The following is a 27,128-nucleotide window of genomic DNA, read 5'->3' on the forward strand; positions in this document are numbered from 1 at the left end:
ACTACATATACAGGTTAATTTCTAAATTACATGTGGTCATATACTGTTATATAACACACACCCGAAAATATACTGAAAAAAACTGGTCAGTAAAAAAGAATGATGTGGGACTTCCATGGCCAAAACAGTAAAAGATAATTTAAAAGAACAGTGGGATAAATATAAATATAAAACAAATACAACATGGTAGGTTTAAATCCAACGTCATCAATAACTGGAAATTCCATCACATTAATTGGAAATGGCATAAAAACTCTAATTAAAAGGAAAAGACTGTCAGATTGGATTAGATAAAATCAAAATTCAGCAGAGTCTATATTTTTATATATAAAAATATATAAAAATGTGTGTTTATATATAAAAAACACACAAAAATCTTTGAATATAAAGCCTTATTAACCACGTTGGAGCAGGCAATGGCAACCCAATCCAGTACTCTAGCCTGGAAAATCCCATGGATGGAGGAGCCTGGTAGGCTGCAGTCCATGGGGCTGCTAAAGAGTCAGACACGACTGAGCGACTTCACTTTCACTTTTCACTTTCATGCATTGGAGAAGGACATGGCAACCCACTCCAGTGTTCCTGCCTGGAGAATCCCAGGGACGGGGGAGCCTGGTGGGCTGCCGTCTATGGGGTCATGCAGTTAGACTTGACTGAAGTGACTTAGCGGCAGCAGCATTAATCATTTAACAGTAAAAGGATGGAAAAAAGATGTGCCATAACATAATCAAAAGAAAGCTAGAATGAGTATATTAATGTCAAAGTGGACTTGAAAATAATGAATAAAACTAGAGACAAATAGGAAATTTTCATTATGAGAAAGAGTCAAAAGATCAAGAAGAAATAAAATATTAGGAAGATATAAGAATGTGAAATATTAAGAAGATATAAGAATCCTAAATGCATATCTCCCTAATAACAGAGCTTCAAAATGTGAAAGCAAACTTAATAGAAATAAAAGAAATACCAAATTCATACTTAACAGCTGTACACTTCAACACTCCTCTCTGTGACTAATAGAACAAGTAGACCTCCCCCCACCTCAAAAAAAAAAAAAATCAGTAAGACTACAGAAGACCTCAGAAACTCTACCAGACAAGTTGAGCTAATTAACATTTATATAACACTTCACCCAACAACTGGACGTGTATTCTTTTACACACTGAACATTCACTAAGATAGACCACATTCTGAGCCATTAAAACAAATCTAAATACACTAAAATGAAAGAAATCATAAAAGTATATACACTGTCCAAAAAATGAAACTAAATAAGTGATCAATACAGAACTGTATATGGAAATATATCTCTTCCAAAACATTCAGAAATTAATAAATACAATTCTAAATAATTTATAAGTCAAAATTTCATAAGGAATATTAGATAATACTCTGACTTCAAAAAACATGAAAATACAACATATCAAAATTCATGGTATTGGACTAAGATTGAGCACAGAGGAAAAGAAAAAAAGACATGCCTCAAATCAATGACCTAAAATTCAAACTAGAAAAAGGAGAGAATATTAAAACTAAAACTAACAGAAGGGAGGAAAGGAGAATACAAATGAATAAAACAGAAAACCACAAATCAGCTTTTCGGCCGGAACCGCCATCTTCCAGTGATTCGCCAAGATGACCAACACAAAGGGAAAGAGGCGGGGCACCCGCTACATGTTCTCCAGGCCTTTCAGAAAACATGGAGTTGTTCCTTTGGCCACATACATGCGAATCTACAGGAAGGGTGATATTGTAGATATCAAGGGAATGGGTACTGTTCAAAAAGGAATGCCCCACAAATGTTACCATGGCAAAACTGGGAGAGTCTACAATGTTACCCAGCATGCTGTTGGCATCATTGTAAACAAACAAGTTAAGGGCAAGATTCTTGCCAAGAGAATTAATGTGCGTATTGAGCATATTAAGCACTCTAAGAGCCGAGATAGCTTCCTGAAACGTGTGAAGGAAAATGATCAGAAAAAGAAGGAAGCCAAAGAGAAAGGGACTTGGGTTCAGCTGAAGCGCCAGCCTGCTCCACCTAGAGAAGCACACTTTGTGAGGACCAATGGAAAGGAACCCGAACTGTTGGAGCCCATCCCCTATGAATTCATGGCCTGATGGGTGTAAAAATAAAGACCTGGACTGTAAAAAAAAAAAAAAAGAAAACCACAAATCAGTAGAGAAATCAAAAGCTGGTTATTTGAGAAGATCAATAAAATTAAAGAATTTCTAGGTGGAATGATTAAAAAGCAGAAATTAGAAACAACCTCAAACACCAATATCTTGAATGAAAGAAAAGATACAACTGTAGAACTTATCAACATTCAAAGAATAATAGGGAAATTTTATGAATGCATTTACATAAATAAATTCAATAATTTAGATCAAATGGACAAATTTCCTTAAAAGACAAACCAGCAAAGTTCACTCAATAAGAAATAATATCTAGAATATTCCTACATGATTAAAAAAACTAAGTACATAGCTGAAAATCTTTGCACTAAGAATGACTTCATTGTTGAATTCTATCAAACATTTAAGAAAGAAATTAACACCTTAAGAAAGAAAAGGCCACCTACTGAATAGGAAAAAGTTTTTGCAAAGATGTATCTGATAAGGGATTAATATTCAAAATACACAAATAAGTCATGCAATTCAATCCTGAAAAAACAAACAACCTGATTAAAAAATGGGAAGAAGATATGAATAGACATTTTTCCAAAAAAAACATATAGATGTCCAACAGAGAAATGAAGAGATGTTCAACATCAGGGAAATACAAATCAAAACCACAATAAGATATTACCTCACACCTGTCAGAATGGCTATTATCAAAAAGACAACAAGGGCTTCCCTGGTGGCTCAGTGGTAAAGAAGCTGTCTGCCAATGCAGGAGACGCAGGTTCAATCCCTGATCCAGGAAGATCCCACATGACACAGGACAACTAAGCCTGTGTGCCACAACCACTGAGCCTGTGAGCTACAGTCTGGGAGTAGCAACTACGGAGAGCCCACAAGCCCTAGAGCCTGCATTCCATAACAGGAAAAGCCACTCCAACAGGAAGCTGCACACCACAACTAGAGAAGAGTCCCCACTTCCTGCAGCTAGAGAAAGACCAAACAACAATGAGACGAAGACCCAGCACAGCCGAAAATAGGTGAGCATTAAAAAAAAATAATAACAAGTGTTGGCAAGGATGTAGAGCAAAAGGAATCCTTTTGCAGTGTTGGTGGGAATGTAAACTGGTGCAGCCACTGTGGAAAAGAGTATGTAGATTCCCCCAAAAATTAAAAACAAAACTACCATAGAATCCATCAATTCCACTCCTGGGTATTTATCTGAAGAAAAAGAAAACACTAACTTGAAAAGATATATGCACTCTTATGTTCCCATTGGCCACGTATGGTTGTGAGAGCTGAACTGTAAAGCAGGCAGAGCACCAAAGAACTGATGCCTTCCAACTGTGGTGCTGGAGAAGACTCCTGAGAGTTCCTTGGACAGCAAAGAGATCAAACCAGTCAATCTCAAGGGAAATCAACCCTGATATTCCTTGGAAGGACTGATGCTAAAGCTGAAGCTACAGTATTTTGTTCATCTGATGTAAACAGCCAACTCACTGGTAAGTCCCTGATGCTGGGAAAGATTGAGAGCAGAAAGAGAAGAGGGTGTCAGAGGATGAGACGGCTGGATGGCATCACCGATACAATGGACATGAACTTGGGCAAACTTCGGGAGACGGTTAGGGACAGGGAGGCCTCGTGTGCTGCAGTCTATGGGTCACAAAGAATTGGACACAACTGGGTGACTGAACAACAACAATGTCCACTGCAGCATTATCTACAACTGACAAGATATGGAAACAACCCAAGTGCCCATCAACAGATGAATGGATGAAGAGGATATGTGTATACACACACACACACACATACATACAACGGGAGCATTACTCAGCCATGAAAAAAAAAATGAAATCTTGCCATTTGCAACAGCATGAATGGACCTAGAGGACATTATACTAAGTGAAATAAGTTAAGATAGAGAAAGACAAACACTGTATGATTTCACTTACATGTGGAACTTAAAAAACAAATGAACAAACGCAACAAAACAGAAACAGAGTCATAATAGAGAGAAGAAATGGGTGTTTGCCAGAGGGGAGGCAGTGGGGGTAGGAGACAAATAGGTGAGGGAGATTAAGATACAAACTTCCTAAGTCAGAAAGAGAAAGAAATATACCACATGCTATCATTTTATGTGGAATCTAAAATATGACACAAATGAACTTACCTACAAAACAGAAACAGACTCATAGACACAGTCAACAGACTTGTGGTTGTCAAGAGGCTCTGGGAGTGGGGGGGTGATGGATGAGCAGATGCAAACTATTATATAGAGAACAGATAAACAACAAGGTCCTACTGTATAGCATGGGGAACTATATTCAACAACCTATGATAAACTATAATGGAAAAGAGTAAGTATGTATATATGTGTAAAACTGAAGCATGTTGCTATACAGCAGAAATTAACACTGTAGATCAACTATACTTCAATAAAAAAATCTAAAAAAATTTTCAAAGATACATACTTCCAGTTGCAAAATAAATGAATCACGAGTATGAAACGTGCAGTCTAGGTAATACAGTCAATAATTAGACAATATCATTGTATGATGACAGATGTTAACCAGACTTATCCTGATGATCATTTTGAAATATATAGAAATATTAAATCATACATTGTGTAACAGGAACTAACATAATGTTGTAGCAAATTATACTTAAAAAATTAACAAACTAATAGAGCTAGAACAGATTTACGGTTACCAGAGGTGGCAAAGAGTGGGGAGGAGCGGGTGGAGAAAGTGGATGAAGGCAGTCAAAAGGTACAAACTTTCAGTTATGAGATAAACTAAGTCCTCGGGAGGCAGTGTACAAGATGATATATACAATTAAAACTGTGGTTGTTAAGAGAGTCATAAGGAAAAAAAGTATCTTCTATTTCTTTAATTTTGCATCTACATGAGATAATGAATATTCACTAAACTTACTGAAGTAATCATTTCATGACGCATGTAAATCAAATCATCATGCTGTACTCCTCAGACTTACACAGTGTTTCATATCAATTATATCTCAAAACTGAAAAAAAAAATCTGATATTGAGCCAAAGAGGAAGGAAGGGAGGGAGGGAAGAAGGAAGCCAAACTCTTCCAGAAAACAGAAAAGGGAATACTTCTCAACTCACTCTATATGGCCCTGATGCCAAAACCAAAGTCACTGCAAGAAAACTATAGATCCCCAGTGAACAAAGACACAAAAATCCTTAACAAAATAGCAGTGTACAAAACTGATACCATGTCATGATTAACTGTTATTTAACCCAAGAATGAAAAGGAAGATGGAAAAGACTGAAAATTAAACCATATAATACACATATCAAAAGACTAAGAAAAGATATCAGAGCATCTCAACGGATGTAAAATAAGCTTCTTTTTTCCTTTTTATTTTTATTTATTTTTATTGTTTTTTTAAATTTATTTAATTGGAGGCTAATTACTTTACAATATTGTAGTGGTTTTGCCATAAAAATTCAACATCCACTAGTGATAAAACAAAAGGGAAAAAACCTCTCAGTAATCTAGAAATAGAATGGAACTTGCTCAACTTGAGAGAAGACATTTATGAAAAACTAATAGGTAATATGCTTCGCTGGTAGCTCAGGTGGTAAAGAATCTGCCTGCAATGCAGGAGACTCGGGTTTGATCCCTGGGTTAGGAAGATCCCCTAGAGAAGGGAATAGCTACCCACTCCAGTATTCTTGCCTGGAGAATTCCATGGACAGAGGAGCCTGGCGGGCTCCAGTCCATGGGGCTGCAAAGAGACAGACAGGACTGTGCAACTAACACTTTTACTTTCACTTTCATTGGTAATATATTTAACGGGGAAAGGCTGAATGCTTTCCTCATGCTGGTGAACAAAGCAGTGATCTCAAACCCTCACCATTTTTCTGTCCTAGAGTTGCCTGCCAGTGCAATAAGGTAGATAAAAGCAATTAAAGGCTTACAGACTGGAAATAAGAAATAAAACTGTCTTTATTAAGAAACCACATGATCATCTATATAGTTAATCTGAAGAATTTACAAAAATGCTACTAGAACTAATAAGTGAGTTTAACAATGTCACAGAATACAAGATAAATAATCATAAGTCAATTTTATTTCTATTGACTAGCAACAAACAACGGGGGAGCCTGGTGGGCTTCCGTCTATGGGGTCACACAGAGTCAGACACAACTGAAGCAACTTAGCAGCAGCAGCAACAGCAACAAACAACTGGATATTGAAATTATGACATAATATTTATAACAGCAAGAATAGATATGGAATCTGTCAAGAATGTGTAGTATCTGTACACTAAAAACCATAAAACATTTCTGAAAGAAACAAGAAGATCAACACAAATGAGAAGATACACTGTATTGATGGAGTCAACACTGTTCAGATTTCATTTGTGCCCAAATTAATTTTTAAATTCAATACAATCTCAATTAAAATTCCAGCAGAGTCTCCTTAGAATTAGAAACTGAGTAAGCTGACTCTAAAACTTACATGGAAATATAAACAACTTGGAACATACCCACCAATTTTGAAAAAGATGTAAACTAATTCTACCCAGATTCACACATTGCCTTCTAATTCTAATTCCCACATTATAACACCAATCACATAAGTTGCAACTACACATATTGACATCTATTTCTTCTCCAAGAAGAGCTCCTTTAGAGTAAAGGCTCTGTTTTTTGTTTGTTTGTTTGTTTTAAATCTTTTTATGTCTTTCTTTGTTGCTTACTTGCTAAGTCCTGCCCAATTCTTTTTGACCCCATGGACTGTAGCCTACCAGTTTCCTCTGTCCATGGGATTTCCCAGGAAAGAATACTGGAGTGGGTTGCCATTTCCTTCTCCAAACAAATTGCTGCTGCTGCTGCTAAGTCGCTTCAGTCATGTCCAACTCTGTGCGACCCCATAGACGGCAGCCTGCCAGGCTCTTCTTTCCATGGGATTTTCCAGGCAAGAGTACTGGAGTGGGGTGCCACTGCCTTCTCCAAACAAATGTCTAGGTTCTATCAAATATCTTGAACACAACAGGAATATAATATATACCAGGTCCTCAATAATTAATGTAAGAAATTCACTGCCTATCTAAGCATTTCAGGCATCAATTTTAATCGAGGTATAACCAATATACAATGAAATGTAATTGACATTTAAATGTATAGGTTTCAAGTAGCCAGCATTTGCTGTCAAATATTTATGATTTATTCCAAATAAAGGTGTTTTTTTTTTTTTTAAATAACCTATGCATGTCTTTTCCCTAAGATTTTCTTGGGAACTTAATTAACTATTTAGCATTCATTACCAAACCCTAGTTTTCAGAGCTGTTGAACCCAGTGCCTAAAATAAGACTGCATCCACTAAATTTTAGGAACTACCAATTAGCAAAATGTAAGCTCAAATAAGAGTTTGGGAACAGTACACAGGAACAACAGAAAGGCACTCTGCAACTTCAGGATATAAAGCAACCCAGAGGAAGATCCAGGATACTTAACTTTAGTGTTACAAAACACTGCAACAGCTAGAAGCTATCAGCAGTGTGACAGATACTGTTAGATATATAATCCAACATCCATTCTCTTTTCTTCTTCAAGTCTGCAATTTCCAGACTCTTGCAGATACATGTGATGAAATATGGCAATTATACTTTGACCAACATGGTGTAAATGGAAGGGTATTAAAGAAGTCTGAAAAAGTCTCTAAAGGAAGGTTAGAGACCCTTCTTTACCTCTTGTTTACTCCTTCCTCTGCCAGAGAGGATATGATTCCGGACTCAAGCAGCATCTTAAAGCAACAAACAGAAGGCCCTGGTCCTTGATGACATTAGAGACACCACATCAACACTGTAGTGGCTGTCTAGACTTCTGATGGGTAGATAGATAGATAGGCTGTAAGATAGGTAAAGTTTATTGGGGCCTAACATACTTACAATGAAATTCTTCTTTTTAAATGTGCAGTACTGTGACTTTTGACAAATGAATAGTTCCACCACTCCAAAAGCCCATCTTGTGTTGCCTCTTTATGGAAAATGTTTCACAACCCCAGCTTCAACAACTGGAAACTATTAACTGGTTTTGTTTCCCAACAGTTAAGCTTTTCCAATACTATAGTGGTAAAGAACCTGCCTGTCAATGCAGGAGACTTAAGAGACACGGGTTCGATCCTTCAGTCAGGAAGATCCCCTGGAAGACAGCAAATGGGAACCCAGTCCAGTATTCTTGCCCAGAGAATCCCATGGACAGAGGAGCCTGGCAGGCTACAGTGCATGGGGTCTCAAAGAGCTGGACACAACTGAATGCACTTAGCACACATGCATACTGTACGAAGCCTTTTGAGCCTTGCTTCTTTAACTTAGAATCTAAGTTGTTGTATCTAAGTTGTTGTTGTATATATCAGCTATTGTTGCTGTTGTTGTTTAGTCACTAAGTTGTATCCAACTCTTTTGTGACCCCATGGATTGTAGCCAGCCAGACTCCTCTGTCTGAGGGATTCTCTGGGCAAGAATAGTGGAGTGGGTTGCCATTTCCTTCTTCGAGGGATCTTCCTCACCCAGGTATTGAACCCATGTCTCCTGCATTGGTAGGCAGATACTTTACCACTGAGCCACCAGGGAAGCTGTATATATCAGTAGTCCATTCCTTTTTGTTGCTGAATAACATTCCACTATACTTCCCTGGTGGCTTCCCAGGTTCGATCCCTGGGTCAGGAAGATCCCCTGGAGAAGGAAATGGCAATCCACTCCAGTACTATTGCCTGGAAAATCCCATGGACAGAGGAGCCTGGTAGGCTACAGTTCATGGGGTCGCAAAGAGTTGGACACGACTGGGTGACTTCACTTTCATATGGATATACCACATTTTGTTTATCCATTTGCCAAATTCAGGATAGCAGGTTGTTTCCAGTTTGAGGTGATTATAAATAAAGCACTACAAATATTGCTTTGTGGATTTCTGGCTTTTTTTGTTTTGGTAAAAATAAGTCGTTATTTCTCTTGGTTAAATACTTAAAAAATGAAATTGATGGTCATATGGGAAATGTATGCTTAACATCATAAGAAATTGCAAAACTGTTTTTTGAAGTGGTTGTTCCATTCTGCATTCCTATCAGCAATGTATAAGAATTCCAATCACTTCATATTCTTGACAGCAATTGTAGTATCAGCTTTTTTTAAAGCCATTCTAACAGGTATGCATTGGTACTGTGATTTTAATTTACATTTCCTAAATGACTAATGATACTGAAGATCTTTCCATGTACTATTTACCTTCCATGTCTCTTCTTCAGTGAAGTGTCTTTTATTTAGTTGTTTATTTTCTAATACTTTATTTTTTGAGAGTTCTTTAGATATTCTGGATGTAAGTTCTTTATCAGGCATATGTTTGGCAAATATTTTTCAAGTCTGCAGCTTGCTTTTTTCATTTTAAAAGTCTTTCAAATATAAGTGTTTTAAATTCTGATGAACTCCTATTTAGCAATTTTTAAATATTACATCTAAAAAATCTTTGCCTAACCCAAGGTCATAGAAATTCTGTTTTCTCCTAGAAATTTTACAGTTTTAAGTTTTACAATTAGTCTATGATCTATTTGAATTATTTTTACATGTGGGATGACGTCAAGGCTCTTTTTTAACATATGGATATCTAATTATTCCAATACCATTTTTATCTGAGCATTATAATACCTTCACCCCCACATGAATGTATTCTGTATTGTTTACCTATCTCTGTTCAGTATGTTTACCACAGTTAATATGTACAAAAAGTTGAGAAATATCTGATGTGCCTTTTCTTTCTACCCTAAACTCTTCAACACTGGGGATAAATTATGATAGTTTCTCTTTTTTTAATAACTGAACATCTCCAAAAGTCGGATGATCATTTAGAACTACGATATGAAAGACCCCACACAAATACTACAAAGTATCATTATCATTATCTGGTTTGTTTAAAGTTCATCTCTAAAACTAGGATAATAATACCAACAATGAGGGGTTGCGAGGATTAAATGAGATTAGGGATGTAAACGTTATCTGGGACAGTATTTGGAATACAGTAGGCACTCAATAAATACTGGTTTGTTTCTGCTCTTCCTCTTAGACCATAAATAAAGCCTTAAAGCTAATAAACCCAACAACTAAGTATGTTCCATTTATTTCAGTGGTTTATTAACAGTTTGAGCTAGTCATCAAAATAACAGAACAAAAAAGCAGCTAACCTAGCATATAGATATATGAAAAATAAATTTACATAGCATCTGATGGTGACTAATTACAGTGTGGTTTTATGGCTCTGATTCTCTGAATCTATGCCTGAAAAAATGGATGCTAAAGTGCTAGGCCATTAGGTATCTGTCAAAACATTTTATGCTGAAGAACACATATTTTGAAACTTGGAGTGAGATCTGGTCTTGTAAAATTAAAACTGTGCTTCATAAAAATAGATTTAAAAATAGAAGAAGGATCTGCATGGGCCTTTCTGGACACAAAATGAAAACACCCAGAAGACAAGAAAAAGACACAGGTGGGGTCATTACACTGCCCCAGGCACAAATGCTTTCTATCTTAAAATTTTGAATTCTTTCCAAATACAAGTTCTAAATTTTCTGGCATCTGCTGCATAAATGCATCGCAGCATTTGGCAGAAATCAAGGGAAGCATTAATTTTGCATGGAAATCACTTAAGATATCTTGGTTTAATTTTTCTCAAAAGACTACACAAGCAACTACTTGAGTGATGTAAGAGTCTGAAACTTGCGGGCTCTCTTGGCAAAACAAATCCAACAAGAAAAACCTTCTTTTTTTTAAGGTATTATCCCACAGAAATGGGGAAAAGGTTTTAACTTCTATATAAACCCATGATAATCTTTATAAACTACACATAAGTCACATTATGCACACAAAGTAATTGCAATAAAAATACAGCTGCATTTAGAAGAAATGTATTTGTGTTAATGTTCTATGCTTATAATTATTAAAATTAGGACTTATGAAATCTAGACTTAGAATAAGGAACAAATACAGTAATAAATAACCACTTACACCCTTACATTTATGACCAATTGATTTTCAACACATATGCCTAAATAATTTCATGGAAAAAGAATGGTCTTTTCAAAAACTGATGCTGAAATAGCTAAATACCCATATGTAAAAAAGATAACCGAGGATCTTCATGTCACATCATACAAAAACTAACTCAAAATGGATCACAGACATAAATGTAAAACTATAAAAAACATGACTTTAGATTAGGGTATGGTTTCCTAGATACACTACTAAAAGCATGAATGATAAAAGGAAATAAAAGATAAATTAACATCATCAAAATTAAAAACTTACAAGCTTCAAAAGCTACTATGAACAAAATGTAAGACAAGACATAAACTTGGAGAAATTATCTGTAGATCATATATCTGATAAGAGACTGGTGTTAAGAATACTTAACGAATTTTTACAATACAACAAAAAAAAAATGAATGACTCTCATGTATGTTTAGATGACAATTCATTGTAACTGATAAAATGTATAGCCTACCAAAAAAAAAAAAAAAGATGAGTGATCGTTTTTTTAAATGGGTAAAAGATGTGAGTACATATTTCACTAAAGAATATATACAAATGCCCAATAAGCACATAAAAAGAAGCCTGACATCATTTGTTATTAGGAAAATGCAAATCAAAATCACAAGATACCACTTTATATTCGATAATTAAAAGACATAATAGTAAGTGTTGGTGATGAAGCAAAGAAACTGGAACCTTCATATTTACTGGTAGGAATGTAAAATGGGTAGAGTCAGTTTGAAAAACAGTTTGCCATATTGTAAAATAGTAAACAGATTTACCACCTAACTCGGCAATTCCACTCCTGGGTATCCACCCAAGAGAACTGAAAACATATCCTATCCAAAAACTTTCACACAAATCTTCACAGAAGCATTATTTTTAACAGGCCCAAAATGGAAACAACCCTAATGTCCATCAACTAATGAATGGATAAAATGTAAAACTGTCATACAATGGAAAATTACTTTTCTGGCAATAAAAAAAATAAAAAGGAGTGATATATGCTATAGTACATGACTTTCTTGAGGTTTCCATTAACAATAACTGGGCTTCCCAAGTGGCACTAGTAGTAAAGAATCTGTCTGCCAATGCAGGAGACACAAGAGATGCAGGTTTGATCCCTGGACTGGGAAGATCCCCTAGAGGAGGAAGTAACAACCCACACCAGTTTTCTTGCCTGGAGAATCCCATGGACAGAGGAGCTTGGTGGGCTATAGTCCATGGGGTCGCAGAGAGCCAACACGACTGAGCACGAGCAAACACAGAGCTAGAGGTATGAATGGTGAATGACTAGGCAAGGATTCTTTTAAGGGTGAAGGAAATATAGATTAGAATGTTGTGGTGGTTACCCAACCCTCAAACACACTAAAAATCATTTAATGGCCCCATCCTCTTCCAGTTTCAGGTGCTTAACATCTCATTAAATTCCTAGAACCACCACCAACAATCAAACATTTCTGAGAACCACTTTCATAAATCTCAGATGAGGAAGTCAATCAAATGAAATTGGAAGAGATTCTCAATTTAAAATACATGCCAAACTGTAAAGCAATTATCCTTCAATAAAAAATAAACTAATATATATATGTACCAAAATACTTATTAGCCAAAAATTAGGCCATATTATTATACATCAAATAAGAACTCAGAAGCTCTTTACAAAGCACTTTTAAAATCTTTCATTAAGTCAAACAAGAGAGATCAGGGTCTAATATGTAGGTTAAGAAGCAAAGGATCCTGAATTACGCAGACTTCTATCTAGTTCAAGTGCACTGCCAGATCACTGTAGTGAAGTAGTACTCAAGAGCTTCCCACTGATGTTAAATTAAAACCATATAAATATCAAATATCAAATGTTCAGCTGCTCAGAAGTTTGTGTACCAGTAGAAACTACAGATATACAATATGTCTCAGGAAACTCAAACAGGGGCTCTGTATCAACCTAGAGGGGTGGAATAGAGAGGGAGATGGGAGGGAGGGGATGTATGTATACTTATGGCTGATTCATGTTGAGGTCTGACAGAAAACAACAAAATTCTGTAAAGCAATTATCCTTCAGTTAAATAAATAAAAGAAAATACAGATATACAATATGTATCAATATTTTATATATAATATATATTGAGAAGTTCATATCTACTTCTCAATGTGAAGTGAAGAGAAGTCACTCAGTCATGTCCAACTCTTTGCAACCCCATGGACTATAGCCTACCAGGCTCCTCCATCCATAGGATTTTCCAGGCAAGAATACTGGAGTGGCTTGCCATTTCCTTCTCCAGGAGATCTTCCCGACCCAAGGATCGAACCCGGGTTTCCCACGATATAGGCAGACGCTTTACCGTCTGAGCCACCAGGGAAGTCCATCTTTTTCTCAGTATGTAATACTAAATATAATGATAGAGAAGGAGAAAAAGGGAAGGGAAAGAGGAAAAGAAAACTGTATATTCAGATGTATACCCAAACATGTTAAGGCAGTAGGTTCCTTTTTTCTAAGTCCTTTTATTTTAACCTATCAAGAAACTCATGAGAAAAGTAGTACAGTGTTTTAAGAAAACACCCACAGGTAGATGCTGAGAACTGTTCTGCTCAGAGTTATGACAAAAATGTTTCACAGGTTATTTCAAAAGAATATACGGAGATTTTCCTACACCTTCTAATATGCCAAATTAAAATCTTCTAAATAGATACTCATTTCAACTCCTTTTATTCTCTTAATATCTAGCATCATTTTGTACATATCACAGGCTTTCAATAAAATTAAAATCCTATGGCAGATATATCTAAGTAATATATATCTATATAATAAAATATGCACATATTTACAATAGATATTGTCATTATATTTCAGTACTATTCTATGTTTGAGTTCTCTTTTTTAAATTTAGAAATAGTACATTCATTGTTAACTTTCACTATTTAACTTGAATTCTCTTGAAATGTTCTTCAACATAACTTGCTTCAATTAACTTTTGTTGAGATGTGAGCACTGTTTCTCACTGAAGAAGCAAGAACTGACTAGGATGAGGCCTTTGCCTTCATGGAAATCACAGCTGGGCAAATGGATATAATATACAAGCAATAAACCACAGGTCAATAGTTCAACATAGGCTAGATACCTGGGAATACTAAGGTGCCTGTTCTCCAAGCACATATAATCTACTGGAGGAGAAAAACTGGGGGAAAGACATCATCACACTATAAGGCAACATCCAGAGAAGGGAAACAGGTAGCTCATTGGAAAAGATCTAGAAAGGATTCCTCAGAGATGTGCTTTTTGAAGAAGAGTTGAAATACTGCAAGTGAAATTCACAGTTGCAGGGAGAGGGGTGAATCTTGGAAACTGATACAGAATATGCAAAGATAAACTGACTTGCAAAAGCATAGCTTATTCTAGGAACAAGTACTGATAGTCTGCTCTGGCCATATGTAGAAGATGAGATTGTCAATAATCATTGGCAATTATTAGACTATAAAGGGGATCCTATAAGCTGTACTGGGATTATAGGCTTTACACTTATGGAGACCATGGAGCCACTAAATAGAGGAATGACTTAAGTTATATAATCAGTCCTGTGTTTTAGAAACCCACTTGGGTGGTAGTGGGAAAGACTGCTTGGAGAGGCCAAGTCTGTAGGTTGCATAAGCCAGGTGAGAGATGATCAAGGCCTGGGCTATGGCAATGAAGCAGGAGGGTGTAAAAGAAAAATAACTTTGAGGAGGGGAAAGGAGGTGGAGCCGTTCATTCAGTGAGACAGAGTTGTGGAAGTGGCAATATAGGACAAAAGGCAGTAACAGTGAAGGAGGTAAGTTAAGGTGAGACAACTGTGTGGCAATCAGGTGGGGAACCTTGCAGGTGAAAGGAATACAATTAAGACTCATCAGAAGGCAGACAGAGACACAGCTGTGGGAACTGTAGACGGCAGACCCCCCGCACAACAGACACTTCAAAATGGGCGGCAAAATGGGAAAGGAGTGTGACAGGAGACAGGAAAAAAGTACCAGAGGCAGGAGAGGACAATGTCGGTAAAGACAAAGGAGAAAGTTTAAAAGGAAGGCATGATCAAGAATGTCAACTCCTTGGAGATATTAAGATCCTAAGGAAAATAAGGACTAGAAGGCCTTCACTGGATGTAACAGAAGTCATACATGAGGCCTGCAAGAAAAATTTTAGTAGACTGATGGGGCAGAGGTCAGAATGCTCTGGAATTAGGAGTGGGAAGTGATTAGGCAGAGAGTGCTCCCCCCAAAAATGCTATTTAAATTTGGATAGGAATCTAGGAGTAGGGAAGGATAAATTATAAGCATGGGGTTAACAGATACAACTCCTATACATAAAATAAGTAAGTAATAAGGATTTACTGTGTAGCACATGGAACTATATTCAACATCTCGTAATAACCTATAGTGGAAAATAATCTGGAAAAATATACACACATGTAAATATAAGTATAACCAAATCACTTTACTGAACACCTGAAACTAATAAAATAAAATAAATACACTATGCTTCAATTAAAATATAATAAAATTTACAAATTATAAATAAAAACTACAGATAAGAATTGATAAAACTTGACTAGGATGAGAAAGTATCAAAAGCATCAACTGATGCTTCTGAACTGTGGTGCTAGAGAAGACTCTTGAGAGTCCCTTGGACTGCAAGGAAATCAAAATAGTCAATCCTAAAGGAAATCAGTCCTGAATATTCTTTGGGAGGACTGATGCTAAAGCTGAAACTCCAATAATTTGGCCACCTGATGTGAAGAACTGATTCACTGGAAAAGACCCTGATGCTGGGAAAGATTGAAGGCAGGAGGAGAAGGGGATTGACAGAGGATGAGATGGTTGGATGGCATCACCGACTCGATGGACGTGAGTTTGAGCAAGCTCCGGGAGCTGGTGATGGACAGGGAAGCCTAGCGTGCTGTAGTCCATGGGGTCACAAAGAATCGGACACAACTGAGCAACTGAACTTGGTTAGGATGAAAAACTGAGGAAGACAGGCAGAGGAGAGGATATAACATTTGATTTGACTCCTAAATGGGAAGAAGGCATTATGGGGCAAATTTCATATGAGGGAATTTATGGCAGAAGGAATACCATGGGAAAAGACCTTGAGAGGAATAGTTAATATAGTCTGATATAGTCACAGTATGTGTGAACTGTGTGTGTGGGGGGGGGGGTGGTGTACACATGTCTAGATGAGGACGGAAACAAGCTAGGACTGGATTAGGAAAGACCCTGCAAACTCTGTTAAACTAGTCATGTATGGATATGAGAGTTGGACCACAAAGAAGGCAGACTGAAATACTAATGCTTTCGAACTGTGGTGCTAGAGGAGATTCTTGACAGTCCCGTGGACTGCAAGGAGATCAAATCAGTCAATCCTAAAGGAAATCAACTCTGAATATTCACTGGAAGGATTGATGCTGAAGTTTCAATAGTTTGGCCACCTGATGCAAAGAGTTGACTCACTGGAAAAGTCCCTGATGCTGGAAAAGACTGAAAAGGAGAAGGGGGCAGCAGAGGATGAGGAGGTTAGACAACATCACTGACTCAACGGACACGAATCTGAGCAAACTCTGAGAGAGAGCGGAAGACAGAGGAGCCGGGCAGGCTGTAGCCCATGGGATCGCAAAGAGTTGGGTACGACTTAGCAACTGAACGATAACAACAAAGAGCATTCTGTAAACTTTGGGAAATAGAGATTCAATAGGGTTTGGGGATCATGAAGGGAAGCCTGACCTCCTCTCCTAGACAAGCAGCATACCCCAAAGTCTGCATGAACTGGTCCTCCAACCACAGGGCTGAACCATGGCTGCAGAGTGTGGAGCCAAGGAATGAAGACAATGTCCCTGACAAAGGTCCAGGACAAAGGAAAATGATGGCTGTTATCAACATAAATGGAGAATTTGAGAAGAAAATGAAATTAAAATATTAAATAAGGATCCAGTGCTTCTAACAGTATGTGTTTCTGACCAACTGGAAATGAACACAAAGAGGTCACTGAAGAAAACCAACTCTTGGAGAGGGAACAGACAGACAAATTCTCTCATCCTCCCACCTATGTATTTCTATGTACTTGATCAGGGGAAATTCACAATAAATCCACTTGAAGCATAATACAAGTCACTCAGTGTTAGTCACTAATAATTACTCTCATGCATCAAAATAAGAACTCATATGTGGATTTGGCCTTAAAATGTAGAGAAATATGTAGGTGCCTATAATTACAAATGATTGTTTCTGTCAAGAATTACTACCTCCCAATAAAAACAATACAAGGCACAGTGGGTGTGGGTGGAGATTGAGGAGATATGGAAGAAGAGGAAAGAGAATATTGCAGCCAGCACAGGATAAAGTGGGTATGACAAATCTTACAAAAATCTGCCTCCACCCACCTACTCTGATGCTGCCAGGGCTCAACAGTTTCTAGACCAACTTCTCCCTGAATATGAGCAGGTGCAGGCAGGCTTTCCAACCAGCCACTGCAGTAAGGAACTATTATTCTTCATGATTACAGCCATTATACTTTATTTTTTTAATGCTTCTGAAATACAATACATATATGAAATTTTCACTCAACCAACTACATTTTAAAGCAGCAGCCTCCACATCTGCAAAACAGATTCTAAAGATAACAATTCATGCGCCAAAGAGTGATTCAGTGCAAATTTGAAAATGAGATATTCTTCTTTTGAAACTGAATGGATGGTTTTTCCCGACTGAAAAGTTAAACACTGCTTAATCAAGTTGTAGAGTTTAGTAGTGAAGTCAATGTTACTTTAGAAGTTTGCACTAAAAATGGTGAATCTTTCCAATATCTCTAACAAATTAATCTACAACAGAACTCCACATCAGGAATGCCAAAACGTGTTTGATAATGAACTCAGAATACTGAATTAATAACCTGCATAAAACCTAAGAATTGGACTAATAATCATAATAGATAACATTTATGTGCTCATTGCAAAGCAAGCACTGTGCTAAATACTTTATCACTTAATACTCACAACCCTATGATATGAAGAAGGTACTATTATTACCTGTTTTGCAGAGGACAACTAAGGCACAAAAGGATCAAGTAATAATGTCGATATTCAGATAACTGAAAAAATCAACTACTGTACGTACTGCTCATTCATGTTTGATAGTGTTGTCTATATGGATCCACTGAAGACAGGTAAGGTCTCATATTAACTCTGGATTAATATGCCATAAATCTTGATGGTTCAAGTAATTTTTCTTGAGAAAGAATACTGAAAATTTTCCATACCTATAACGTGAACGTGAAGTCGCTCAGTCGTGTCCGACCCTTTGCGACCCCCATGGACTGTAGCCTACCAGGCTCCTCTGTCCATGGGATTTTCCAGGCAATAGTACTGGAGTGGACTGCCATTTCCTCCTCCAGGGGATCTTCCCAACCCAGGGATTGAACCCAGGTCTCCCACATCGTAGACAGACCAGTGCCAAATAAAGTTGAATATTATTTGTATTTTGCATCTTTTAAGAATAAGCAGTGACTCTAAAAGTCTATAAAGTATACTGTATTACAGAAACATAGTTCCTATTAACAAAATAAACACCAACTTTTCTCTTTCAATAAGGAAAGAAATCAATGAGAAAACACTTTCAAAAGGATACAAGATTAAGAGATTCCAATTATTATCACTGCCTCTCTCTGTCCCCCATCCCTCACACTTTCCCATCCGCCCAGACTCATAATACATTTGTTCATAAGCCAGGCATTTCCCTCCTGAATAAGTTCTGTTAGACATGCTTTAAAAATATCTTTAGGTAAATAAATTTTCTGTGTGTAAGGGAGAAGGAACAGCCTGGAGAAGAATCAGCAGCCAGTTGATGCACTGAGTTCAAATGGGGAAAAAACCAAGGTGAAGCAAGAGATGTTCATGAAAACTCCCTGGCAGTCCAGTGGTTAGGACTTGGCACTTTGACTGACGTGGGCCAGGGTTCGATCCCGGGTCAGAAAATCAGGGATCCTGCAAGATACTGTGGTTCAGCGCCCACCCTCTCAAAAACATAAAGATGCTCACTGTCTGTAGCACTACCACTAAGTATTATTAATAAAAGCTAAACACTTCTCAGGTCTGCATTATACTACCACTAGGCTAAGGGTTTTTCATTTGTTACTGCATTTTAAATTCAAATACTGAAACAGGTACCTTTATCACTCTTAGTTTAGATATGAGGTATGTGAAGTTGTGTCATCTGTCCATAATCTTACAGTTAGTGGCAGAGTTAAGATTTTAATCTAGGTCACCTGGCTTGTAAAAGAACCTTGATACCTAAAGGATATGTGTAGACCTCTGACTGCATAATCACTGTATAAAACTGTGCTAGATACTACTAAAGCCAGTGGAGAATTCTTAGGTTATATTGCTAGGTGTCTGATATAGGGATTTTGAAAAGTACTATTGACAGTATTATTAGTCTAGTTCCCAGGGACAATCACTACTCATGACTTCCTAAAATATTAAAAGGTTTGATTTTATAGTTTGGTGTTCACCTGTCCCTGCAGTTAATTAGTCTGAATACAATGGTCAGCACACTTAAATTTACTCCAGGAGAAATAAGGACCAGAATACAATAGCTAAAATGACCCATCCTAAAACTAAGTAGTGAGACTATCACAGGTCCTAATAAGGCAGATAACTGCTTTAATAAGTTTAAATAATAAAAGTTTTCATACACTTCCCCCATCCCTGGGAGCTCTCTAAAGTCCTGTGAGATCAGGGATTTGGAATCTAGTGAAATATCTCCTTGGTGTGACTTAAGAAGGGAGAAGCCAACTAATATCCAACAGCTAGTTAATGCAAAAGGATCTGTCCCCATTTGACACAGCTACTATTTATTAGTTTATTGCCTTAGACTCTCTGCTGTCCAACTCTACATCTATGTACAGTTTTGGAGGATGAATTTTGGGGGGGGGGGGGTGGGGGTAAGAGGGAGAGGAGGTCCATGGTTTGCCTAAAATAGTACATATGTATACTTTTTGAAGAAAAAGTCTGTAGCTTACCCTAGATCATCAAAGAGATCCAACAAAGGTTTAGAACACAGCTCTAGGTTAACTAAATTTTACCCCTGGCCCAAATAAAATCTTCGGAGAGCTGGCTGTATATTTAGACTGCATTGCTTTGATCCCCTCTTAGAATGGTTTCTCTTGAATTTCATTTTTTCGTTCTGCCCTTGACTTACAACAAAAAATAGTAACAGGAATCTAGTAAAGAAAAATGATTTAAGGGTGAGGACAATGAAGCCAGATAGATTTGCCCATTTTAAAATCCTTTCTCCCACTTACTGCGTGATTTTGGACAAGTCACTTAACCTCTTGGGGTCGAAGTTTCCTCATCTGAAAATAATTACTTCACAGAGTTATTGTAAAGAATTGAACGAGAAAACAGACATAAAGGACTTATTCCTCGTCCATAATGTTAGGGATACTGTCTACATCAATCAGCGCTCTCTATAGGAGGGTCCCCAAGAAACATGTTTTGTATACTCCTTTGAAAGGAAAAGCTCGATATTTTCACCTTGAGGATCCTGGGACTCTTTACTGAGCACGTCTCAATCTTTGCTCTGGCCGCCAGCAACTTTACAGCTGAATCTACAACTTAACTTTACTGCTGAATCTACAACTTAACTTTACCTTCTGTGCAGCAAAATCCTACTAGCGATTTTTTGTGAACGAACTTTAAACCTTCACCCTTACTTTCCCATGGCCCTGAATAGTTTATTTTTTATAAGGCTGTGTTACTACTGTTATTTTGAGCTTGTCCGAATTCTTTCTTGGAATGAGGTAAGAGATGCCTAAAAATAAATTAATTAACAAGCTAACAGAAAAAATAAATAGTTCTATTTTTGCACTGATGATAATTTGGGTTAAAATTAAAAGCTACTTTCCTAATTCATGGGTATACTGACTATAGAGGCAAGAGATAAATTTAGTTCCTCAGATTTTCCAAAGTAGAATCTGCCCTAGACTGGTTTTTAGACTCTCCTAAGGAGAAGGCAATGGTACCCCACTCCAGTACTCTTGCCTGGAAAATCCCATGGACGGAGGAGCCTAGTGGGCTGCAGTCCATGGGGTCGCTAAGAGTCGGACATGACTGAGCAATTTCACTTTCGCGCATTGGAGAAGAACATGGCAACCCACTCCAGTGTTCTTGCCTGGAGAATCCCAGGGACGGGGGACCCTGGTGGGCTGCCGTCTATGGGGTCGCACAGAGTCAGACACAACTGAAGTGACTTAGCAGCAGCAGCAAGGAGAGCTGAATCAAGAGTCATCAGTCAAAAAGCAAAACCAATCACTGGGATGGTGATGAGAACTTCATATGAAGAGTAAGTACTGAAGGAGTATGGCAACATGCTGAGGTGTTGGTGCATGCTTCTCTCAAAGTTAATTATGTTCTAGAATTCAATGAGGGACATTTCAAAAAGAAGCCACAAATTCACAGTAATGGGCTTGGTGGTATCAATTTCTGAGGAAAATGAAAGTGAAAGTTTCCCATCTTTAACTGTATTGGACCCGTGGCAATGGCAGGTAATATCCAGACTGACTTAAAGGTCTCTTTATTTTCTGACCCAGATGAATGGAAATGTGCCATAGCTGTCGTGTGTTAAGCAGATGGGACACCAAAGGGGCTGAGCTGTTGGCCAGAGACAAATGGGAGAAAAATTCAAAATGTAAGCCAAAGAAGTTTTCCATAGCTCCTTGGCAATACAGCTTCTAAATAAACTATCTTAATTTAATTCACATGTGATGAGTGGAAAATTAAAAACAGGACAGTGAAAAAGATTAAATGAATTCATTAAATAGATAAAATTATAAAGCAGTTTCACTACTACATATGTTGATATCAGAAACTATATTTACCATATCTTTAAGTCATATTGTCTCAAGCATACAAAATATGAGATACTAATTTTTGAGAAACAAATGTTTTCCCCAAGAAGAAAAGTATGACCTCTTAAAGAATCAATAAGACAGAATAAAATCCAATCATTTTAAAGTAGCACATTATCTAGGCTTCCCTGGTGGCTCAGTTGGTAAAGAATCTACCTGTAGTGCAGGAGACCTGGGTTTGATCCCTGGGTCGGGAAGATCCCCTGGAAAAAGGAATGGCAACCCACTCCAGTATTCTTGCCTGGGAAATCACACGGACAGAGGAGCCTGGTGAGCTACAGTCCATGGGGTCACAAGAGTCGGCCATGGCTTAGTGACTAAACCACCACCACCAGAACACCACAAGGCTATATAAAAGAGAAGAAACTATGAAGACAGAGAGATGAACTTCAAAAAAAAAAAATGTACTATAGAATCTTTAGGTGACTTCTTGTTTGTAGGAGCTGTTGTCTATCACAAAATCTCCATTTTTGTGCCCAATCTATTGAAAGCTATAAGAAAGAAAATGAAACTGTTGAATTAAGTCACAACAATGAAACAAATAAGTTAATATAGAAAAATTCAAATTTCTTTCAGACTAAAATCAAATCTCTGAGGGTACTAATGTTTAATTTTTCCAAAATTGTTGTTAGAGTTGGATATTTTGTCTTTTTTCTTTGCTCTTCTAGAGGTGAATATGTTTTATTTTTTAACTGGCGGGTAATTGTTTTACAATAGGGTATTGGTTTCTACTGTTGTTCAGTCGCTAACTCGTATCCGATTCTGTAATCCCATGAACTGCAGCACACCAGGCTTCTCTGTGCATCACTACCTCCCTGAGTTTGCTCAAACTCATGTTCACTGAGTCAGTGATGACATCCAACTGTCTCATCCTCTGTCAGCCCCTTCTCCTCTTGCCCTCAGTTTTTCCCAACATTAGAGTCTTTTCCAATGAGTCAGCTCTTCATATCAGGTGACCAAAGTATTGGAGCTTCAGCATCATAAAACAATGCAGATCATCCATAATTATATATATCGCCTGCCTGTTCAGTCTCCTTTGCCCACTCCCATCACACCCCTCTAGGTCATCACAGAGCACTAAGCTGAGCTTCCTATGCTATACAGCAGCTTCCCACTTGCTATCGTTTTACACATGACAGTATCTATGTCAACATTACTTTCTTAATTCGTCCTACCCTCTCCTTTCCCTGTTGTGTCCACAAGTCCATTGTCTAAGTCTGCGTCTTCCTTCCCTGCAAATAGGTTCATCAGTAGAAGTGAATACATTTTAAATTTTCCTTCCTTTTTTCTCTCCCTCCCTCCCTTTCCCTTCTATTCAGTCAAAGAGGATTTATGGACCTACTGATAGACTAGTCAGTCAGTTCAGTTGTTCAGTCGTGTCCGACTCTTTGCAACCCCGTGGACAGCAGCATACCAGACTTCCCTGACCATCACCAACTCCCCGAGCTTGTTCAAACTCATGTCCATCACGTCGGTGATGCCATCCTACCATCTCTTCCTCTGTTGTCCCTTTCTACTGCCTTCAATCTTTCCCAGGATCAAGGTCTTTTCTAATGAGTCAGTTCTTTGCATTGGGTGGCCAAAGTATTGGAGCTTCAGCTTTAGCATCAGTCCTTCCAATGAATATTTAGGGTTGATTTCCTTTAGGACTGACTAGTTGGATCTCCTTGCAGTCCAAGGGACTCTCAAGAGTCTCCTCCAGCACCATAGTTCAAAAGCATCAATTCTTCGGCACTCATATTTCTTTATGGTCCAACTCCCACATCCATACACGACTACTGGAGAAGCCATAGCTTACATGGACCTTTATCGGCAAAGTAATGTTTATGCTTTTTAACATGCTTTCTAGGCTGCTCATAGCTTTTCTTCCAAGGAGCAAGCATCTTTTAATTTCATGGCTGCAGTCATCATCTGCAGTGATTTTGGAGCCCCCAAAATAAAGTTTGTCACTGTTTCCATGGTTTCCTGATCTACTTGCTATGAAGAGATGGGAATAGATGCCATGATCTTAGTTTTTTGAATGTTGAGTTTTAAGCTAGCTTTTTCATTCTCCTTTTTCACTTTCATCAAGAGGCTCTTTAGTTCCTCTTCACTTTCTGCCATAAGGGTGGTGTCATATACGTATCTGAGGTTATTGGTATTTCTCCTGGCAATCTTGATTTCAGCTTGTGCTTCATCCAGCCCGGCATTTCACATGATGTATTCTGCATAGAAGTTAAATAAGCAGAGTGACAATATACAGCCTTGACGTACTTTCTCAATTTGGGAACAGTCTGTTGTTCCAGGTCTGGTTCTAACAGTTGCTTCTTGACCTGCATACAGATTTCTCAGGAGGCAAGTCAGGTGGTCTTGTATTCTCATCTCTCTACGAATTTTCCACAGTTTGCTGTGATCTTGCGTAGTCAGTAAAGCAGAAGTAAACATTTTTCTGGAATTCTTGCTTTTTTGATGATCCCACAGATGCTGGCAATTTCATCTCTGATTCCTCTGTCTTTTCTAAATCCAGCTTGAAGATCTGAAAGTTCTCGGTTCACGTACAGTTGAAACTTTGCTTGGAGAATTTTGAACATTATGTTGCTAGCATGTGAGATAAATGCAATTGTGCAGTAGTTTGAACATTCTTTGGCACTGCCTTTCTTTGGGATTGGAATGAAAACTGACCTTTTCCAGTCCTGTGGCCACTGCTGAGTTTTCCAAATTTGCTGGCCTATTGAGCGCAACACTTTCACAGCATCATCTTTCAGGATTTGAAATAGCTCAACTGGAATTCCATCACCTCCACTAGCTTTGTTCATAATGTTGCTTCCTAAGGCCCACCTGACTTCACATTCCAGGATGTCTGGCTCTAGGTGAGTGATCACACCATCGTGGTTATCTGGGTTGTGAAGATCCTTTTTGTATAGTTGTTCTGTGTATTGTTGCCCCCTCTTCTTAATATCTTCTGCTTCTGTTAGGTCCATACCATTTCTGTCCTTTATTGTGCCCATATTTGCATGAAATGTTCCCTTGGTATCTCTAATTTTCTTGAAGAGATCTCTAGTCTTCTCCATTTCATTGTTTTCCTCTATTTCTTCAAACTGATCACTTAGGAAGGCTTTCTTATCTCTTCTTGCTATTCTTTGGAACTCTGCATTCAGATGGATATATTGTTCCTTTTCTCCTTTGCCTTTTGCTTCTCTTCTTTCCTCAGCTATTTCTTTGTAAGGCCTCCTCAGACAATCATTTTGCCTTTTTGCATTTCTTTTTCTTGGGGATAGTTTGATCACTGCCTCCTGTACAGTGCCATGAACCTCCATCCATTGCTGTTCAGGCACTCTGTCTATTAGATCTAATCCCTTGAATCTATTTGTTACTTCCACTCTGTAATCATAAGGGATTTGATTTAGGTCACACCTGAATGATCTAGTGGTTTTCCCTACTTTCTTCAATTTAAGTCTGAATTTTGCAATAAGGGTTCATGATTTGAGCCACAGTCAGCCACAGTCAGGAAACTGAGACTAAGCACTTCTCAGCGCAAGAAATATAGTACTGAACAAAACAGACAAACATCATTGTCTTTGTTAGTCTAGTCATATACATTGATTCATTTGTTTATTTTCTCATTTCAATACCTCTTTATTGTGTGCCTTCAAGGAACATAGGTTTGAAGAAACACACCAGGAATTAGAGAAACAAAATCAAATAGCAGCATCAGGGTTAAGACTGCACAGGGAAAATTAAAACTTCAAATATATTATTTAAATGAGAATACAATGTGTAGAAGAGACTTGCTTCAGATTCAGATCAGGGCCCACCTGTGGAGGCATTCCCTCGCTTCTCCAAGCTAAATTTATCACTTTTTATATGCCTCTATGAGTATGTTACACATCTTGTATAAAACTTGTCATAGCACATTATATTTTATACCAAGCATTCTTTCCCCCCACATTAGATCTCCTTGAAGACAGAGTCCAATTTTGTACATCTTTGTGTCCCCAGCATCCAGACCTGTGCCTTGCAAATGAGTTCAAATAAATTTACTGAATTTATGGCATGTAATTACAGAAAGATAATACCTAAAATGTTGTATCCTCATTATAAAAACAGTCAAACTTACTTTGATCTTCAATAAAACTAAGAACCATGAGATATACAGCCAAGAAATCAGTAAGTTATTAAAATTTCATAAATAGGGTATAATTTGAGCTGAATGGTTGACTACTGGAAGACTACTTCCACATGTTGATTACATTGTTACCCTGCAACTTTCTGACATTCATATGGTCTCCACTAACAGTGGGTTTGTCAGTCAAAGCCATAAAATATAATGACAATGGTCTGGTACAGAGCCTGAAAAAAGGGCAAAACAAAAATCTTGAGAAGTTTCTAATTATTCAAATCATTAGCATCATTATTCCTCTCCACGCTGCCTGTATCAATCAATGCACCACCCTTACTGATACTTCCCCTAATTCCACCTCTCCGAGCCTCTTCGCTTTTGCACCAACACCTCATTCACGTTTTTCATGCAACTTCACTTTCTTGTCTCTCTCTCTATTCTTTTTCTTTTTTAATTTATTTCTGGCTGTGCTGGGTCTTTGTTGCTTTTGTGCAGACTTTTCTCTAGTTGCAGCAAGCGGGGTCTATACTTCACGGTGGTGCACGGTTCTGCCACGATTCTGAAACTAAATTCTGTGAGACCAGCAGTAACTCCCTGGCTGTCACATGCAATACTTAACACATCTATCTTTTCCTTGAAGTTTTTTCTTCTCTGCCCTTAAGTTTTCCTATCTCTTCTGCTGAACCACATTTGACCTCTGCCTTTGAAGAGTCAGGGTTTGACAATTTTGCCATCTGAAGCAACACAGATGGACTGCTTGGAGGGCATTATGCTAAGTGAAATGAGTCAGACGAAGACCAAAGCTGCGATAGCACTCACATGTGGCATCTAAAAAATACAACAAACTAACGAATATAGCAAAAAAGGAGCAGACTCACAGCTATGGAAACAGACTAGCGGTTACCATGGTTGGGCGGCGGGGGCGGG

General features: G+C 37.8%; 2 protein-coding genes across 2 annotated transcripts in view; one reads left to right on the top strand and one right to left on the bottom strand.

Moving 5' to 3' along the window:
* Positions 1–27,128, bottom strand: part of WDR70 (WD repeat domain 70) — a 271,973-nt gene that overhangs the window by 105,933 nt on the left and 138,912 nt on the right. The gene's annotated exons all lie outside the window — the stretch shown is intronic.
* On the top strand, positions 1,610–2,155 carry LOC128065972 (60S ribosomal protein L21). The gene has a single exon (XM_052659025.1). The coding sequence runs from the start codon at positions 1,636–1,638 to the stop codon at positions 2,116–2,118; it is 483 nt and encodes a 160-aa protein (XP_052514985.1). The 5' UTR covers positions 1,610–1,635; the 3' UTR covers positions 2,119–2,155.

The sequence above is a fragment of the Budorcas taxicolor genome, chromosome 20, assembly GCF_023091745.1.
Source record: "Budorcas taxicolor isolate Tak-1 chromosome 20, Takin1.1, whole genome shotgun sequence".
Lineage (NCBI taxonomy): Eukaryota > Metazoa > Chordata > Mammalia > Artiodactyla > Bovidae > Budorcas > Budorcas taxicolor.

Coding starts and splice junctions, on each gene's coding strand:
- LOC128065972 (XM_052659025.1), top strand. CDS start 1,636: ATGACCAACACAAAGGGAAAGAGGCGGGGCACCCGCTACATGTTCTCC.